The sequence below is a fragment of the Periophthalmus magnuspinnatus genome, chromosome 5, assembly GCF_009829125.3.
Source record: "Periophthalmus magnuspinnatus isolate fPerMag1 chromosome 5, fPerMag1.2.pri, whole genome shotgun sequence".
Lineage (NCBI taxonomy): Eukaryota > Metazoa > Chordata > Actinopteri > Gobiiformes > Gobiidae > Periophthalmus > Periophthalmus magnuspinnatus.
Window position 1 is genome coordinate 28,633,643 of NC_047130.1, and position 19,467 is coordinate 28,653,109.

At 39.0% G+C, this 19,467-nt stretch overlaps 1 protein-coding gene across 3 annotated transcripts; it reads right to left on the reverse strand.

Moving 5' to 3' along the window:
• Nucleotides 1–587: 587 nt before the first annotated feature.
• On the reverse strand, nucleotides 588–15,852 carry mitfa (melanocyte inducing transcription factor a). 3 transcript variants are annotated; one of them, XM_055221655.1, is made up of 9 exons: nucleotides 15,793–15,852; nucleotides 4,152–4,358; nucleotides 3,985–4,080; nucleotides 3,723–3,831; nucleotides 3,038–3,121; nucleotides 2,813–2,869; nucleotides 2,349–2,424; nucleotides 2,087–2,234; nucleotides 590–998 (listed from the first exon to the last, which is right to left on the reverse strand). In XM_055221655.1, exons 1-9 carry the CDS (start codon nucleotides 15,805–15,807, stop codon nucleotides 633–635), a joined length of 1,158 nt encoding a protein of 385 aa, XP_055077630.1. In that variant the 5' UTR covers nucleotides 15,808–15,852; the 3' UTR covers nucleotides 590–632. The 3 variants fall into 3 exon arrangements, with proteins under 3 accessions (XP_055077631.1, XP_055077630.1, XP_033823191.1); XM_033967300.2 differs by lacking the exon at nucleotides 15,793–15,852 and adding an exon at nucleotides 4,858–4,964; XM_055221656.1 differs by lacking the exons at nucleotides 3,038–3,121; nucleotides 15,793–15,852 and adding an exon at nucleotides 4,858–4,964 and having other exon boundaries at nucleotides 588–998.
• Nucleotides 15,853–19,467: the final 3,615 nt, after the last annotated feature.

Genomic DNA, 19,467 nt, shown 5'->3' on the forward strand with positions numbered 1-19,467 from the left:
TTGATACATTACAGACATAAGGTGGATTCACTTTTTTCAATTTTTACAAAAAGATTCAGCACATAAAATATTATACACATATTTGTTTCCGTAACATAATACACAGAAATATATTTAGAAGTGCAAAGAACTTCACCATTTCTCTACTTTGAAACGTGTGTCTGTATTGAAAAGTGGAGACACGAATGCATTCAAGTATACAAACATATAAATTACTAAACAGTACAAAAATGACTAGAATATACACAAGAATAAATAAATGTGTAGTAGATGTGCACTTATATTGATTGAGAAAGAATAAATCACAAATTAATTTAATGAGAGAGTGCAATTTTAAGTTAAAATTATTTATTTTTGTAGTTAGTTTATCAAATTCAAAGCTGTGGCTCCCTTGTGTTGCTTCCTCTCTGCATCTTGTGTGTGTTTTGAGTGTGATTTGTTTTATTTTATCCAAGTCACCTCACTTTTTTAACTGTATTCTGTGGCTGTTTTCAGTTTGTAAACCACAACTTGACAAACGCAGTCAAACTTATCCACATGTCATCATATTAAAAACAATATTTAACACAATCTCCAGGAAATAGTGTGCGTTTGTGTGTGTTCCAGTCACTTTGTCATTGAGTCAGTGTAGACTAACAGCTGTGGTCCTGCTCGTCTGCAGTGGACCCGTGCTGGTTGTGTTCGGGGGACATGGGGGACCTCAGGGGTGTCCGGGGCGACGGGCAGTGGTCTTTCTGTTTACAGCTCCGCGGGCTCCTGTACATGCTGCTCTCTCCTGCGTCTGCTGAGGGGGCGCGGTCGAAGGAGATGGTGCCGTTGTTGAGGTCCAGCGTGGTGGGCGGGGACATGTCTGGGCTGGAGGAGTGGTGGTACAGGTCAGAGGGGCAGTCTCCCAGCACCGGCTCCTGTTTGATGGCCCGGGCCACGAGCTCAGAGGTGCACACAGAGGGAGTAGGGACTAGAGTGAGGCCGTGGGCGCGCGCTTGGATCTCCAGCTCCTGTGGATAAATGGAAAAGTGAAAGGTTATTGTGTCGTTCTTTAGGTACAATGTCGCCTAAACAAATAAAACTAACCATCTTTGTTATACATGTGATGCCCATTTGGTGCTTATAGGTTATAGGTCAGTGAAAGCATGAGTTTTGATTCATTTCTTTACTCTTAAACCTTGTGTGAACTTGTTTTGAGTAAGAATGCTGCACGTGCTTATTTTATGACGTCCTCACTGCCACCTGTTGCTTCTGTGACAACAGGTTTTGCAATCCATCCTTTCAGTGTGTGCAAGCGTTCTTTTCAGTGACGTCTTCCACCTTCTGGTAACAGTTAACGGTCTACACATTTGTGACTTTGTACGGGCAGTATGTAAAATTTGTTTAAGTCTTTTATATAGAACCAGATTGCCTCTTTCTCAGGGTATAAGTACAGGGAAGAATCTTTTTTAATGTAACACTGATGTCTGTACCATCCTCTCCTGACGTCAGATAAAACTTGTTTCAATTCATTATCCTAGACTGTCCTTGGCATAAAATGTTTCAGAACCACTGGGTTAGATCATACAGTAATCATTTATACTTTAACATTTTTGACAATAAACTAAATTAAATGCTCATAATAGTTAAAATGTTCTGTTATACTGTATGAATTGACATATGCTTTTTCAATCTTGCATAAAATATACTCGCAAATGAAATCAATAACAATCAAACTATTTTTTTTTTAAATATAAATAGATCCCAAACAGAGTGGACAACATATCCTGCAAGAATAATCATGTGTAAATGGTAAATGGGGCCGGGTCATGGGGGCAGCAGGACTCCCAGACGTCCCCCACCCCAGACACGTCCTCCAGCTCCTCCGGTTGGACCCCAAGGCGTTCCCAGGTCAGCCGAGAGACACAGTCCCTCCAGCGTGTCCTGGGTCTTCCCCGGGGCGTCCTCCCGGTGGGACAAGCCTGGAACACCTCCTTCTTGGGTCTAGTTGTAAATTTACCTTTTAGACAATTTGAGAATGCATTGCTCTCATTCAGGAAAACTCTTGTCCCATTTGAGAGCATTACATTTTCAAATTCAATCTGAAAAGCAGCAGTACCTGTATTCTGAGCAGGAGGTGTCGGTTGGTGTGCTCCAGCTTCCTCTGTCGACAGTCCAGCTCCTTGGCCCTCTGCTGATCTCGCTGCAGTTTCCGGATGTAATCTACAGAAGCTTTGAGAATGGTGCCCTTATTCCAGCGCATGTCCCTAACATACACACAACACAGGGCACGAGTCAGCTGACAGTCACATGGTTTCATCTTGTAGTAATTAGCCACTTTAGCTTTAGCGTTTGAGTTGATAATTAGCAGAAACACTCACGGATCATTGGACTTGGGTATCAACGTGCCCAGTTCTTTGATGCGATCGTTAATGTTAAATCTTCGTCTTCTCTCAACTGCAAAATCAAGAGAAAAGTCAATGCAATTTCCCATAGAAATATAAAAAAAAGTGATAAAAGTAGGGCTGAGCGATTAGAAAAAGTGTATTGTGATTTGACTGACAAGCGTTCCGATTGCAATTAGATTTCCGATTTATGTTTAAATTTCACATTGTAAACGTCCAAATGACTGAAATATGAACTGACAAACTAATGCACGTTCACATTTCAGAACATGTTTGTACAGATCTGCATTACGGGGGTAGAATCGTTGTTTGACAAGAAAATGATGGTGATAATGACACTGCAGCCTTTGTTATTTGCTAATTGCATCCGCTAAAATTGCAATTTCAATTCGTTAGCGATTAATCTTGCAGCCCAAGATAAAAATAACACATACACTTACTTAAATTGTGGTTGTCTTTCTTCTGTCTTTCTTTAGCCAGAGCGCGGACTTCAGCTTCTATGAAAATAATAACATAAACGTGACATATACCATATTTTACATTGGTATAGCTTGATGTTCCTATTGCAATAACTTCGTATGTGTTGCATTTCATTGATATTGTGTGCACTTTGCTCTACACGTGATCACACACTGTAAATCAGAGTTAGTTTGTATGTTGCTTACCTACTGGAAAACCCTCTGGCCTTTGATAGTTTTCATAGTGGCCACAGGATCCAGTCTTGTCCAGAACTTGCTTCAAGCCAGGAGCTAGAGTAAAGTGCACACAATACCAACATTGGCCTAAATCACACAACATAGTCTCCCCCAGTGAAGTATAAATCAATAAAAGTAAAGAAATAATGGACACTGGGGCTGTGGCAACTGTGGCGGCCATCTTGGGACTGTACGACGAGCAATATTCAAATAGAAAATCATGCAAAAATACTGATTAAAAGTCTGTAATTCATATATAATGGTAGCTTTATTGACCCAGAAATGCAGGAAACTCAATGACAGTATATATTTGGCTATAAATAATGTTTGGGTAACATTTAAATACAGTTTGGGTAACATTTATTAAACACGTAAACATTTATTGGTCAATTTTAACAGTTTTTTTCAAGTTTTTTCACAGTATAATGGAACCTGGACATCTGTTAAAGCACAAGGAAGTCAAAAGTTATCCCTACTACTTTGCACGAATGTGACTGAATGTTTAATACTATAGGTTACCATGGCGACGTTCACTAGTTTTATTAAACCTACTTCATCATTAGTGTAACAGGCTGTGCTAAACTCCATTTACAACACTAAAAAACACAATACTGCAGAAAAAAATCCATTTAGACCTGTAAAATCAGAGGCTTACCGGTGTATTCCCTTTTGAGGTTGGGTGGGCAGGAGTTACTGATCCCGAGACCCGGCATAGGGAGTCCCTGGTTTCCGTACACGTCAAGGATATTATTTGAAACAGGAAGCTATAAAGCACAATAAACAACAACACAACAATAATTAGAAGTGTCTTTTTTTTGTTCTGTGTGAGGTGAAGTTGTGTTTTTAGGGTCATTTCACCATCTGTCCAGGGATTACACATGAAAAATTGCCTGTGGATACTGCACACAGCGTCTTACCCCGTTGTTCATCTGTATTCCAGCATCCATGAGCCCCAGAACCTCCTCACTGTAACTCGACTCAAGGCTGATAATATCGTCAATGACATCGTCCATCTAACATGAAGACACAGGTTTCAGTAAAAGAACAAATGATTGGAAAAAAAGACATCATAAATTTGCGATACCTCTTTCTCACAGTTGGAGCCCAGCGTCAGCAGGGCCATGGGGCTGTTGGGGGCGCTGCTGCCTGGACCGGGGGGCATGCCGTGTTCGGGGGGCTGGCTGGGACACTGGCTGCCTGTCTTACCCCCCAGTGTGGTGGACAGATACTGACGAACCTGCTGCCTCTGAGCCTGCTGGAGGTGGTATTTACTGGGGTTCTCTAGGTGAGTCTGCACAAAACAAATATCAGCACTGAGGTTATAAAAGGCCCTGGAGCAAACACTCGACATCCCAAACTACGATGGTGCGCTCGGGAGGGACTGCTCACTGTCATTGACTATAGAGAGGAGAAGTGACCCAACAAAGTTCTGGAAAGAATCAGAATGGACCATAATAACATCAAATATACAGTTTTACAAAGAGTAGAAAAAACAACCTAATCATTTATGGCTGGACTTGATATTCTGGACTTGAATCAATTGAAAATATCAGTTTGTGCTTTGCCTGTAAAGTCTGTGAAGAGCAACTAAGAGGACGGCAATCGCTCGACCATTCAGCCTAAGTACAACTGCAAAATAATGATTATGTTACTATGTAATTATGATATGTCTTTTAGTTTAGTTTTTATTTATTTGTTTCATAAATCAAATCTATTGCAGTAAAGTTTTAAACAACAGCTGAAGAACTACTTTGGACAGTTGTGTTTTAGTAAATATATTTCATGCTCACCTGATAATGGCTGTATTCAAGCATCTCCAACATGATATCTCTGACTGTAAATGACTGTTCACATACAGTTATAATCCCTTTGTATGGTTGGGCTACACTGTTGGCTGCCAAGTTTGTGCAAATCTGAGCTAAATAACCAATCCTGCCTCATTTATCCTAGACTCAAGGCTCATTAGTTATGCAAGTTAAGGACAGGGGAGGTCTCATCCTCCCAGTGCAGTGTTTTTCCAGCTAAAACTATGAATTTATGTCTTTATAGAGCCCATTTGACGTCACCACCTCCACAGTACAAAGAAGCCTGTTCTCTTCTCTGGCCAGTAGTTTGCGAACCCCAGCTTCCTTCAGGCCAGTAACGTTTAATCTTTAGTTCTGCTCATCCAGTATAAAACATTATTTGTTCTGAGTGACCAGAAAACAATCAATGCTACTGTTTGGCTCTGACTATGTGTATGAAACCAAAATGCATTGTGTGTCTAGAAGCTCCACCCGTTTGGGGATTTTTGAGGTTAATTTCATTACAGCTCCCATTGTTGTACAGTCACAAATACACAGTAAGGTGAATCAGATTTTAGCATTTAAAATGTATGTGTGGACGAACAGCTTCATGGGAGAGTGAGGAGTAAACTTTTGACTCATAAAATCAGTCCAGGGTTGTTTCAAACAAACTCTTCACTTCTTCACTCTGCAACGGTAATTCATTTTGCAGAGAGAATATTAATATTTTTAACAAACACCACCTTGATATTAAACATGTTCAATCCCATCAAACTGATAGTTCTGAAATATCACAGACATGAGGCTCAGTGATAGGAATGTCCACCATCACAGTCCAGTCTTGTTTCTTTGTGGACTGATTGTCATGTTCCGGACAGTCTGCCCCAGGGCAGTTGTGGTACAGATGTACTTCATAACCACAAGGGCTCAGTTTAGGAGGGGCTAATTTCAACCATATTATAAAATAACTTGTCAACAAAAGTATTACCACACAACGGTTTTTTTAATGAAGATTTTTTTCCAATGTATAAATAAAAGAAAGAAAATAAACATTCTGCACATCTTAAAACATAAAAAACACAACTCTGCATCACTATTAAGAACTGGAACATCACATACTTTAAAACTAACTTTTTTATATTATATTAAGTACTAAACTAAATTGTGTAAATTAAATGTACACACCAGACTTAATCTTCTGGTTTTTGTCTACTGCTTTTTAATGTTTGTTGACGCCTTCCTTCATGCCACAGCTTGTATGAATGTGCAGCTTTCTTCGATGACAAACAGCAAGCCTGGAGCAAAAGAATCATTTTATTTTTTCACATGTGAAAACCACAGATTGAACATAAATGCACAGTACATCCCCTCTGCCCTCCTCACTGCCTCGGCACAAGGTGAACTATATTCCATGGACTTTAGTAGATTGTATAATGTCTACACAACTCAGTGACAATAAAAAGAACAGGATGGAGGACTGTGACTCTATGGTGAGCACACAGAGGGATCTGATTGTAAAAATACTGTCAATAAAACTCCAGATAGTCAGCCAAAGCAATGTGTATGTTTGAATATTAAAAATGAAAACATGGCTCTGTTCCACCAGGTGCTGAACAGTTGGAGGATGTGATCAGGTGTCTGTTTGCACACAAAGGTCCAAGTGTCATGGTATATTGGTTGTGCTTTGGTGTTGATTTGTGGAGTTTTTTCTTTCTTTTTTCTTATTTTTCACAAAGGGACCTACACATCTCATTACATCTAAGAAGCAGTGCCACTTAATCAACATAATTTAGATTTTAAATGCAGTGTTACACAACTAATTAGCATGATTTTTGTCTACTAAATGAAAAAAAAAAAAATCCAAAGCAACATAATTTACAGTAAGTTAAGTCAACATGTCCATCCATCCATCCATCCATCCATTTTCTTCCGCTTATTCGGGGCCGGGTTGCGGGGGCAGCAGTCTAAGCAGGGACTCCCAAACTTCCCTCACCCCAGACACGTCCTCCACCTCCTCCGGTGGGACCCCAAGGCGTTCCCAGGCCAGCTGAGAGACATAGTCCCTCCAACGTGTCTTGGGTCTTCCCCGGGGCCTCCTCCCGGTGGGACATGCCCAGAAAACCTCCCTAGGGAGGCGTCCAGGAGGCATCCTGAGCAGATGCCCGAGCCACCTCAACTGGCTCCTCTCAACGTGTAGGAGCAGCGGCTCTACTCCGAGCTCCTCCCGTGTGACCGAGCTCCTCACCCTATCCCTAAGGGTGCGCCCAGCCACTCTGAGGAGGAAACCCATTTCGGCCGCTTGTATCCGCGATCTTGTCCTTTCATCTCATGACCATAGGTGAGGGTAGGAACGTAGATTGACCGGTAAATCGAGAGCTTTGCCTTTGGGCTCAGCTCCTTCTTCACCACAATGGACGATACAGCGACCGCATCACTGCAGATGCTGCACCGATCCGCCTGTCAATCTCACGCTCCATCCTTCCCTCACTCGTGAACAAGACCCCGAGATACTTGAACTCCTCCACTTGGGGCAGAGACTCACCACCCACCCGGAGAGAGCAAACCACCTTTTTCCGGTCGAGAAACATGGCCTCGGATTTGGAGGAGCTGATTCTCATCCCAGCCACTTCACACTCGGCTGCAAACCGCCCCAGTGCCTGCTGCAGGTCCTGGCTCGATGAAGCCATCATGGCTTCATGGCTTCAAGTCAAGTCAAGTTTTTTTTGTTGTTTTTTTTGTTTTGTCTTTTCATTGCTAAATACAAAGCACACAGCAGATGCTATCACAGAAAATATATTGATGAGAAGAATAAAGTATTTGATTTCTATTTGTCCTGAGGTAGACTGGGCAAGGTGAGTGAAGGGCTGGGTCTCACGAAAAAGCACAACCGTCTGCGCTTGTCTGAGTAAGAATCGATCCTCTGACCTTGGAGTTGGTGGACAAGTGCTCAAACTGGTGCTGTTATGTGTTTGTCTGGACTTGTCCTCAAAGGAGCTCTGAGGCATTGAGGGACCATGTCATTCACAAGGCAAAGTTCTTACAAAAACTGCATGAAGATAAGAAAGATTCAAAACATTCATTATAATTTAGTTACACAAAGCATGCACAGTTACACCCATTAGTCTAAATATAACGCAGCTCATGTTTTAATTTTTGCATGTTTGTAGCTCATAAAACATTGTGTCTCTAATACAAGTTTACTTCAGTGTTACATATTCCGTGACAGACAATAGCCCACTTTCATCAGGATGATACATGGACGTCACACTGCATTTAACTTCACACAATATCTGATCACGGTTTGTGCACTCATGGCTGGATTAAGCCCTCTCAGTCTGATTACACACTTTTGTTCAAAGGCACATGCAAGAGGCCCAACCTTGTCCCCAGTATTTACAATACAAGATGCTTATAATGCTCCCAAATATGACCTGAAATACAAACAAATCATTTTTGGGCTACGTTGTATTTCCTGTCGTGCTGTTTGCTTATGGCAGACCTTAAAGTTGCAGTGTGCAGAGTTTTTGACTGTGCAGAGCCTCAGAGAGGATGCGTGGAATGTGGCTGAGAGGTGAGTGCAGACGGGGAGAGCCCTGTGGCTGGACACAGTCAGAGATAAACCGAGAAAGCTCTCTTTGTCTGCCTGTACTAGAGCGCCTCTTTGTCCTCCTTTGCAGCATGGCCTTTCCTTCAGCCAGACCTTTGGCTTCAGCGCATCTATTGACAAAGGATGTATTTCGTTTTTCCCTTAAGCAAATACAGCTTTATTCATAGTGTCTTTGTGAGACAGAGGTTTATTACCTTTCTCTTAAAGGAGCACATGGACCAGAGTTTTAGACATGTGCCTCGAGGACCAGATCTTTGGTGCCCCTTGACCATTGCAAAGACACAGAACCATTCACGTCATTTAACCAGGCAGATTTATTCACTTATTGTTCTTCTTCAGTCATTGATGGCAGAAATATGCTTTGTTGTCTCCCAAATATAAAATGACTCCTGCTGTAGCTAGGCTAACAAGAGCGCAAAAGAACAGGTATATGAGCTGGATCAGGGAAAATCAAGTGAACATTTAAAAGGACAGTCACAACAGTCAGAGGTCTGTACTTACGCCTAAACATGACAAAGCAACGTAAAGTACATTCGGCTGGAGCCCTACAATGCTGCACTAATGGGGCTTGGATAGAGCAGAATGCTTTACTGACCGGATCACTGAGGAGTCAGTTGGACTGAAAGGGTTTTCTTGGAGCACGCTAGGGGACAAATGTTGCTATAGCATCCTGGAAGAAGTGTTTCTTTGAGTGTGGACTGCCCCTCTCTCTTCTCTCTCAGCTCTGACCCTGCCTGGAGCCTGTCTTCATAAAGACATCATTAACTGTGCACATACACTGGAATGGAAGCATGCTTCTGTGAAACTCAGAAGACTTCCGGGGTGGTTTGGACTCCAGGCTGCCACTGTTTTGTCTCCTCATGTGACTCACTCCACTATTTTAGAAGAGTTTGCCGATTATAGGTGATAAGTATCAAAGACGCAGCCATCTCCAGGTCACATGCTCTTACAACCACCGCCATTTTGGAGGAACTTGAGTCTTTAGCTATTGTGAAGACAATAAAAGCAGTTTTTAATGGAAACTGACCTATTCTAATGATGAATTATTCACTGGTTCTTATTAAACAAGCAGCAGTTCTGTGGGATTTGTCCCTAAATATCAGAAACACTAATTACAGCTTTTTAGAAGAGCATGTAGCAACATCTATCTATCTATCTATCTATCTATCTATCTATCTATCTATCTATCTATCTATCTATCTATCTATCTGTCTATCTATCTGTCTGTCTATCTGTCTATCTGTCTATCTATCTGTCTATCTGTCTATCTGTCTATCTATCTGTCTATCTGTCTATCTGTATATCTGTCTGTCTATCTGTCTATATATATATATATATATATATATATATATATATATATATATATATATATATATATATATATATATATATATATATATATATATATATTTTCTAACCATCTCTCCTCTCTCCTTCTTGTTGCATCATCAGCATACAGTATACTTGTCGTTTTGCTGTTTTTACACATATATATTCAAAGATTCTGTGCCGCTTTCAAACCATGAAGGAGGGAGGTAGTATAATTTAAACCATGTCAGTCAAAGTCCTTCCTCACTTTCAGACATTCCTGACATCTTTATCCATAACTTTCAGAGTTGTATTTCCATAGAAATGCTATCAACACTGAGTCTCCTAACAAGCATCACTACGTCTGGGATAAATAAAATGCTTTACAGCATTCTGAATTAATCTAAAATAAGATAAAAGGGCTTAGACGTCTACTTTTAACCACTACACTCAGATGCCAACACAAAATGAGAGTATTATAACATGGCTTGAAGGGGCAGGATGTGTTTGTGTGGTTAATGAAAGAGGCCTGTAAGATAAGACAAAATGCATGCACTCAAAATCAACCAGGAGTCATGTCGGGTGAGAAAAAGAACAGTCACTCGTTTGTTTTTCAGGGACATGTGAAATTTTAAGGATATATAACATCATAAAGACTTACACAAACATACAGAAGAACTGTTGACTTTGAGGTCAAATATTAGGACACAAACACTAAAAGACCAAAAAAAGCTTGTCAAAGATGATCACGTTTTATTTCAGGTATTCACCCAAAACTTGCTTAACGTGTGTTTTCAAACATTTACTCTACAGTTACAGACTTACTATTTTAAACATGCTTTTTCCATGGCGTTTTATGGTTTGAAACTTAAAATAATGGCTATTTAAAAAGACATGATTTCACAGCCTCAGTGTTCCTCATGCTCTGATCTGGTGTAGATCGCCATCCTTTGGCATCAGAGGGAATTACAATGTAAAGTGTAATTAGGTAATGAGGAACATGTCCAGACATGCTAACGTAAGTATGCATTTGTAATGAATGTGATTTGATGGCAGAGATGCTTAAAACGAGTCTGCCAGTGATTTATACACTTATAAAGTTTACAGAGTCTCTACCTATGACATTACGGTCCTGGGATATTTCAAATAGAGGGTTTTTTGAGGCTCAGAGGCTAAGGCTGACATTAACATAGGCCGACATTAACATCTGTCACAGGAGTACGGATGAAAAATAGTCTCCTTGGCTAATTCTGGCATTAATATGCACTGTAAAAATAAATAAATACACTTTTACTTTAAAAGGACTTTTTATCAGGGAGTAATGAAACCAGCATGAATGACATGGTATACAGTACAAATGTTTTTTTGTTTTCTTTCTTTTTATTTTTCATTAGGGAACAAAATTCTAACATGTTTTAAAGCTTTTAAAAAAAGTTAATTCTGTTCTTTATTGCAAAACCTTATGTATTTACCCCATTTTGCTTTATGCCATTAGTTATGATTCTTTCTGGTAAATTTCATCTAGACGAACGACTTCAAGAGGAGGAGCGGAGCACAAAGCTGCGTCTTCTTCTCTGCTTAGCCTACGGTGCAACATTAGCAAGAATGGAACATCCTTTTTCCAAGAATGAGACTCATTGTGTGGCCTGTGTGGGACAGGAATATGCACTTGCTTAAATTGACTGACAATAGTGTCTAATTTAGGAGATGTATAAACACACTCTAGTTCCTTAATGCAACAAAACTCACTACACACTGACACATGTGAACTGTACATCAACTCAAGTAGAATCTACACTGTCCCTGACATCAACACAAGGCCAAAAGTTAAAAAAAGGCACATTCTGCTTTATTCACTCATTTAGACTAACAATGTAGATTGTGAGTTTACAGTTTGATCTTTCACAGGTTCTTTGACTTATTTTTCAAAACTTTGGAGCTGACAGGTCCCACCTCTCAACTGCTGATTCCACTATAACAAACAGCTTATTTACAGCTTTATTCACATGTTTTATTGTTGAAAAACATTGTGTCTTATGTTTTTGAATAATCGCAGCAGAAAGTGAGCAGTGAGTAGAGATTCAGGGTAAATGAAAACAGATGGTTTTTGAGAACTCAAAAAAAGGCTAAAAGCTCATAAAAGTTCATTTTACATAATATGGGGAAATAATGCTGAGAAAAATCAAATAAGAGCATTGCACTGTCTAAACACAATTCGGGGAATTATCATTTTCTACTGCTATGTACCAAACCGGTCCATTCTGGATATATTAAGGATATGTTGTAAAACAAAAGGCTCTCTCTTAGCCTGCACAGGGTCTACCCTCAAAAGCAAACACAAAGACACAGCATTATTCCAACAAATGTGCCTGCAGTGGCAGGAATAGGTCAGTGCACGCCCTGGATGGGTCCACGTGGAGCTGGTGCCATTTAAAAGTCAGGCTTTCCTCAGGGTTATCAAATATAAAGATTTGGACGATGCTCTTACATTTATTCAAAGTCAAGCAGAAACATTTTCGGACGATCAATTTTATGCACTAATGCTGGTATTTTGACAAGCTTCCTTTCTTTCTGGAAAACTTCAGATACTATGATTATATTCCCAAAATAGACATTAACAAAATGTCTGTGGTCAGGATAAGAAGAGGAACTCTGTTGAAATCTGGGTTTTACTATGAAGGTGGATTGAAAGTGCAAAGCAAACATGGCTGAACAAGTTATGAACAAACTTGAGCCTGTGGAATGATAAAAAATAGAACATATGATGTTTTATGTAAAGATCCACTTTTATTTTTGTATGATGCTATTACAAATCCATGTGACTTCACACATCCACGTGCCCAGTGACAATGTGCCAGGGTTTATTCTCCACAGTGTTAATCAGTATCTGTCAACTCAAGGCTACTGATGTCACTGCTGACCTTAAAAGAACACGCATCACCCGCCAGTGGCTCCTCTCAGGGTGCACTGTTCTGAGTCTGACTGTAGTAACATCACATGCATGGCTGTGATTAATGGCAGATCCGATTAATGCAGTTATTCTCTCCATAAACACAATCAACCACAAGTCCAGTGACCACTACACACATATTACTGTGACTACTTGTTTAATTGGCGAGAGATTTAAAAAGATAATGAAGTTTCTTGAGTGGAAATAGTGGTCGAAGTAACACAATTCTAAGAGAAGAACATTTAATTGAAATTAAACAAGTTAAAATACTTAAAATGATTATATTCACTCCCATACTTCCTTAAGCAATTGCCTGATTTGAAGAATGAGTTTTTCAGTTTCCCCGGCTCACAGTCAAATATGTGAGAGCAATTCAGGTTTGGAAAACCCGCTTTGTCTCAGTGAAGTGGTGCAGTGTGCGTCCTCGGTTCATTGGCTCTGACTTCCTACAGCGTTGTAATTAAACAGAGTGAGGTTTTGACCATCATAACAGACTTGGAAGATGGATTCTGCATCATCAAGTAACAGACCGGCTTCCAGCGCTTCCCAAACACCATCAGAGACTCCACGTAAAATCAAGAAAAGAACGTTTTTATCCAGTGTGACCAAAACGGCAAAATTAGAGTCTGACCGCTGCCAGAGTCAGACAAGAGTAAACACCAGAGCAGCATTTGAGAAATGGACAGGGCTCAGATTTATACTGTGTAGAAGAAGAGACTCATGGTTGGCTTTTCTTCTAATGAGAAAGTAAAATATAGTTACAAAATAAGGAATAAAGTGTCTGTCTTATATTTATCATGCTAATCTACATGGAGCCAGCCGCTGAATTTGTGTAGTTAAGTATCATGTTTTGGTTTGGCAGATGCACTGCACTTTATGTATTTAGTTTATTTGTACAAAAATACAAAGCTTGTTGTGAATTGGTCACTTGCTGTGTCTCTGCAGCTTTTCGGCCAATAAACTGTTGAAACCAGAAGTTTACATACACTGTAAAAAAGACACATACACAGATCAACCCAAGAACAAAAGCAAAAGACCCTATGAAGATGCTGCAGAAGCCATTACTCCAAAAGAAACATAAAAAAGACAGATTACAGTTTGCCAATGCACACAGGGACAAAAACCTTCATGTCCTGTGGTCTGACCAAACTAAAATTGAAGTGTTTGGCCATGATAATAATAATCAGCATCGTTACATTTGTAGGAAAACGAGGGGAAGCTTGTAAGTCTGAGAACATCTTCCCAGCTGTGAAACAGGGGGGTGGCAGCATCATGTTGTGGGATTGTTTTTTGCTGCAGGAAGGACTGGTGCACTGAGGAAAGAACTTTATGTGGAAATACTGAAGCAACATCTCAAGACATCTGTAAATGGACAATGACCTGAAGCATACTGCCAAACTGGTTACAAAGAGGCTTAAGGGTAACAAAGTCAATGTTTTGGAGTGGCCATCACAAAGTCCTGATCTCAGTTCTATTGAATATGAATGAGTAGATTTGAAAAGGCCTGTGGAGCAAGACGGCCACAAATTTGGCTCAGTTACACCAGTTCTGCCCCGAGGAACAGACCAAAATTTCTAGCAACATCTTGTGAGAAGCTTGTGGAAGGATATACAAAACATTTGACCCAAGTCATACCATTTAAATGCAATGTTCCCAGATACTACTGAAATGTATGTAAACTTCTGACTTTGAAGAAAATCGTGAAAAATTGTTTTAAAAAATCCTTCTCTCATTATTCTGGCATTTATTAAATATAAATTATTTTGGTAATTCTAAATTGCCTAAAACATCAAACGATTGTCTGATTTCATGTCAGACAAACATGAGAAAAAAAGTGTATGTGTCTTCTGGTTCCAACTGTACTTATGATTATGAAATAATGAGTGACTTGTTCAAAAGCTGCATTTACGTGAGCCATGACAACACAGTAACAATCGTTTGTGAGGAAAACAAATGATTCTGTGCAGTTTACGAGTTTACCGGGATAATGGGATCAGGTTGTTTCTGAAGAAGAAGGCCAAAGATGCGTCTTTGAGAGTTGTTTGGTTCGTACGAGCCTGTGCACAGTGAACACGCACAATACTACAGTATTTTTGTACAGTAGTACAAAAACTCTATAACTTATGCAATGCTCATTTAAACTGTCTAATTAATTACAAGCACCTCATGTAAGCACATGTAATCAAATTTAACCAGATCTAGTTTTAGAGTTTTACATATTTACTTCTTCTAGTTGCAATGTTTTGCTCTTTACCCTCAGCCTTTTTTTTAAGAATGTGTTCTGTATTTACAAAACTTTATATCTCACCAACACTGAGGTAACAGATTCATTTGTCTTTGTCTCCTTATGTAAAGTATCTTTGAGTACCTTGAAAAGCTCTATAAGTGTAATGTATTATTAATTTATGTTTAAAATTATCATTAAAAAGTAAAAAAGTGCACATTTTAGTCATGATTTTATCTCAATACTGTACTAAATATACAGTAGTTAACAAATGTAACCAAATTTTACCCACGATGCAGCTCTGGTAGTGGTATAAAATTCAATGTACTTCAAACAACTCCTAGTCACTACAACAACCATGAAGTACAACCATGTAGTAAATGCTTTTTGGCTGTTACAATCACAAATGCTAAAGCTTATCATTACTTCTAATACTACCTCAAAATACTACTAAGCAACATCAATCAACAACTAGAAACTAGTATTTCAAAGTAAAGAGTATTTTCTTTGCCGAGCATGTGGTTCAAATGAAATAACCCAACAAACAAGACAGAAAACATGAGAAAAATATCCTTTTTGTTGTTTAGAGCGATAGAAAGTTTCAAACCATTCTTTTTTTTTTTTTTGGGTCATGCACCAACCAAATGAAAAAAGTGTCAGTGTAGCAGAGCAAATAGGATTAAGTGTTCTGAATTCCAAATGTCTGGAATTCTGTTTAGAGATAATCTCCTATGGATTTAATACAGCTGACTACATCAAAAAGTGGGAATATTCTCAAGCCACATTCTAAAATACATAGATATAAAGATTTACGTGTTAGTTTCCTGCTCATTTTTGTGCATATGGACGTACCTTTAAGTCTTCCATTGGGTTTCCATTGGTCTGGCCTTGAACTTGGGTGACTCCGCAGACAGTGGACACATGTGCGGGACTTTGATCTAGAAGTTTCGTAGTTCGGTCCTCACAGTGCTCCTGAACCTGGTGGGCTAGCGCTGGACGCCTTTGGTCATGTGACGCGGGGGGTGTACTTCTCAGGCTGTGAACACTGAAGACCCCAGCCCACCAGGCAAAACAAAAGAACAGAGAAGTTAGACATACCAGGCTAACTAACTGCTGGGCCATGGTATACAGGAGTATTGTAGTCGCACACAATGTGACGGCTGAGTAGCTGGCAATCCAGACATTTCTGAATTAGATACTTTATTTGTCATTGTAACGAAAAATGCCACAAAATTCAAGTGCACTCACAGGATTTTTTGAATGTTATTTATTTAATGAAGTATAAAAAAGAACAAGACAATTCTTCAGACTCAGTTTAAAGAGATAGTTGTATAAAAATAAACAAATCTACTCTCTCTAAAGCAACACTTTTGTCATCCTCACTGTGCGACCATTTCAGAGCAGTAATCTCTGGGAAAATAGTAGCAGATCATGATTTTTGTGTTTCCATTGTCCAGTGTGGTAATAATGGCTTTATAAATTGTGTAATGACTCATTTTGATTAATTCATAATCAGCCTCACTAAATGCTCCTTTAAAAAAAAAAGTAACTCTGGAGGTAACACAGGTTATGTCTCAGCACATTTGTCTGACGTGTATCAAAAAGTCACGCAACAACTTTGGAAAGTGGAAAGTCGTTGGTTCCATCTGAAATCGCTCCATCTTTTGTGCTTAAGTATCGGCTCAGCGGCACACGGAGCAGAGGAGCAGTGTGTGCTGTCAGGATGAGACATTCTTCAGGATCTTGATCTAAGTGCACTGAGCCGCTGTGAGCTGCTCTGCCTGTGCAGCTGTGGGATAAGCACACTAATTAGAGGTCCATGTCCGATCTGACCCTGCGGCGAGCGTACACACACACATTAGCACACACTGATGGCCTTTATGCCCTCTTAATACCATCTCCATTATTTACAGTCTCTTTTGCCATAGTGGTGAATCTCAGATTTTTCCGTCCTCATTTTGTCAACAACTTCTGTGTCAAACGGGGATGAAAATATACATTGAACTATTTGTTCAAAATGCTTCGGGTTTGAGAATGTTTCACATTTATGACAACAAAAAAGCCACAAAGCACCTACTCTGAATAAATAACAAGCTGTTAGAGAACATGTTATTTTCTATGAGCTTTATTCTTTGACTCAAACTTAATAATCTTTAAAAGTCACACAGTGACTATATCATTTTAATAGAGTTATATGTTTTTAAGAGACTGTGACCTACACACACACTTTGTATATTTTGACTTTCTGTTATAAGAGGTCCTGGCTCTTGTGATGGATATTATCAGGTATTTCCATCAAATTAGCAACAGATAATTGCTAATGTCAATTTAAGATAATGGAGTTCGACAAATTTGGTGTAGCATCACCTGACTTCATTTGTCACTGAATGAGGCTTTGTGTTGTCCAAACTTTGACGCAAATATAAAGACTGTGGTGTAACCGGATTATTTTTGAAGACATTTGTCACATTTTTAAAACATGGCATTGTTCTAAGAAAAGAAAATGTGCAAATTGCTATGTTGCTATTATTTGACCATAAGATTCCTTAACTCACTTACCTTAATACAGTTTCTCTAAAGAAAGAGTTAAAAACCAAACAATAAAACAGAACTAGTCACACATAAATATTTATTTATGTGATTGAGACAATGCAAAGAACAGACATGATCCAACATGAACGTAAACACACCGGATTAAAGCCGAAGGATCATTTCCATCCATCGCCCCGAGGGCTGGGCTCATTCTACTCATTACACAGTTCACTTTATTGCACCATCCAAAATACTGCACATTCCACTCATATATGTGTACTTTATATGTACGATATATCTGTACATTTGCCACATGTTCATTTTAACAGTAGTTTATGTATTTATCATTACACATATGAACTGCTCTAGATGGGTGAAATATTTAGTTTTAAAGTATATTTATCTGTGTTATAATCTTTGGTATTTGGTATTGCTCATCTTACTGTGGTCTGTTTGATAATAAATAAAAGCCACTACACAGAATTTTAACTCTGAACCCAAACCTCTTCATTAAGGCGCTACTAAGCCTGACTCATTCTCAGTAAACTATTTGTCCCTGATAAATGACGTCTTTGATGATGCTTTATTAAGACTAATGATGATGAAGTTATTACAACGTATTTCCCAGGATTCATTTTGTGCTAAATTGGTGAATAATTGTAATAGATATCGCAGGATAATGTGAACCGATTACTGCAGCGTTCTGGTGTAAGGCGACACACCACGTTTCTTCTGATTGTTTATTTTCTGAACACAAAGGCTACTGTGGGTCATAACTCGCACCAAAACAAGAGAAAAACAAGAGAAAACAGCGGTCTCAACAGTGAACAGAACCTTCACATCAAACACTGTCATCAGGTCAAACAATTGTAAAAAAAAAAAAAAGTTAAAAAAAAAGTTTTAAAAAAGTAAAAAATTCTTGAGGTTCACAACAGCAATAACAGTATAACAGTATATCAGTTTTTTCCTGATTTCTGGTGCATTTTAATGTATTTAATGTGTTCCAGGGCTTGCATTCTTACATTATATTACATTATTTACGTTACAAAATGCAGAAATTGCCAAAAGTGTTCACTTACACCAAAATCATACTACTCAAAAAGTACAAAGTATTGCTCCAACTTAGAGAAGCATAAGAGAAACAGACTGGACATAACACCACATTTATTATCATCAGCTAATATGAAGTGAGTGTAATTAAAAGGACAAAACATTAAAGCTTTAACTGTAAAAAATAGACCACAACAAGTACTGATTTTCACCTCACATCATCTGACGGTTTAGATCATTAAAGGTGAATGAACTGACTGTGCTATCCTCGTGTCGCCCTGATGTATGTCCTGGATGTATCATTATAATCGTCCAGTTTCACAGTTTTATGCTGCATGTCCAATGGTGCAAAGTGGTGACATATTTCCAGTTCAAGCTGAAAACTCCACCTTCCCTCGAAACTACCTTCCTCTAGATCTCATGAAGCATTATTCAGAGCTTCAGATAAACTTGGCTTCACTAAATTTTTGTTGAAACATCCATTTAAATACAAGATGCAGGAACAAATGCACACAGAACATGATTAACTACTGGAAATTACAACGTTTAAATGTGTTTTACAGGGATATTTAGACGAGTAAAACCCCTGAGCGCGATTAAGTTTCCAAAAAATCTCTCCAATCGCTATTCTCAATATAAATGTGCACACTCTTGAGGGCCCCCTAGTGGCCTTGGGACCCTAAGGAGCTGCTTAATTCGCTTATAATCTGGGTCGGCCCTGAGCGTCACATACAAAAGCAATTTTATTAACAACAACCGTAGAACCGTAACATGTGTCGACTCTGAACTAAACACAAAACATCACATCAGTGCAATATTCACTTGGAAAATAAAAAAATAAAGGTGGTAGAATTCTGCAGATTATTGATTCTGTTTGATTTCACAACAACATTTGACGCCATGAATGAATTAAACTTATATTTTGTTACGTTAAAAAACACGCAG

What these genes read in the sequence shown, in the direction of transcription:
- mitfa (XM_033967300.2), bottom strand. Translation starts at nt 4,890, where the DNA reads ATGTTGGAGATGCTTGAATACAGCCATTATCAG. An exon ending in GAATACAGATGAACAACGGG is followed by an intron (nt 3,832 to 3,984) that starts GTAAGACGCTGT and finishes TGTGCTTTATAG; the next exon opens with CTTCCTGTTTCAAATAATAT. An exon ending in GAAAGACAACCACAATTTAA is followed by an intron (nt 2,425 to 2,812) that starts GTAAGTGTATGT and finishes TTGATTTTGCAG; the next exon opens with TTGAGAGAAGACGAAGATTT.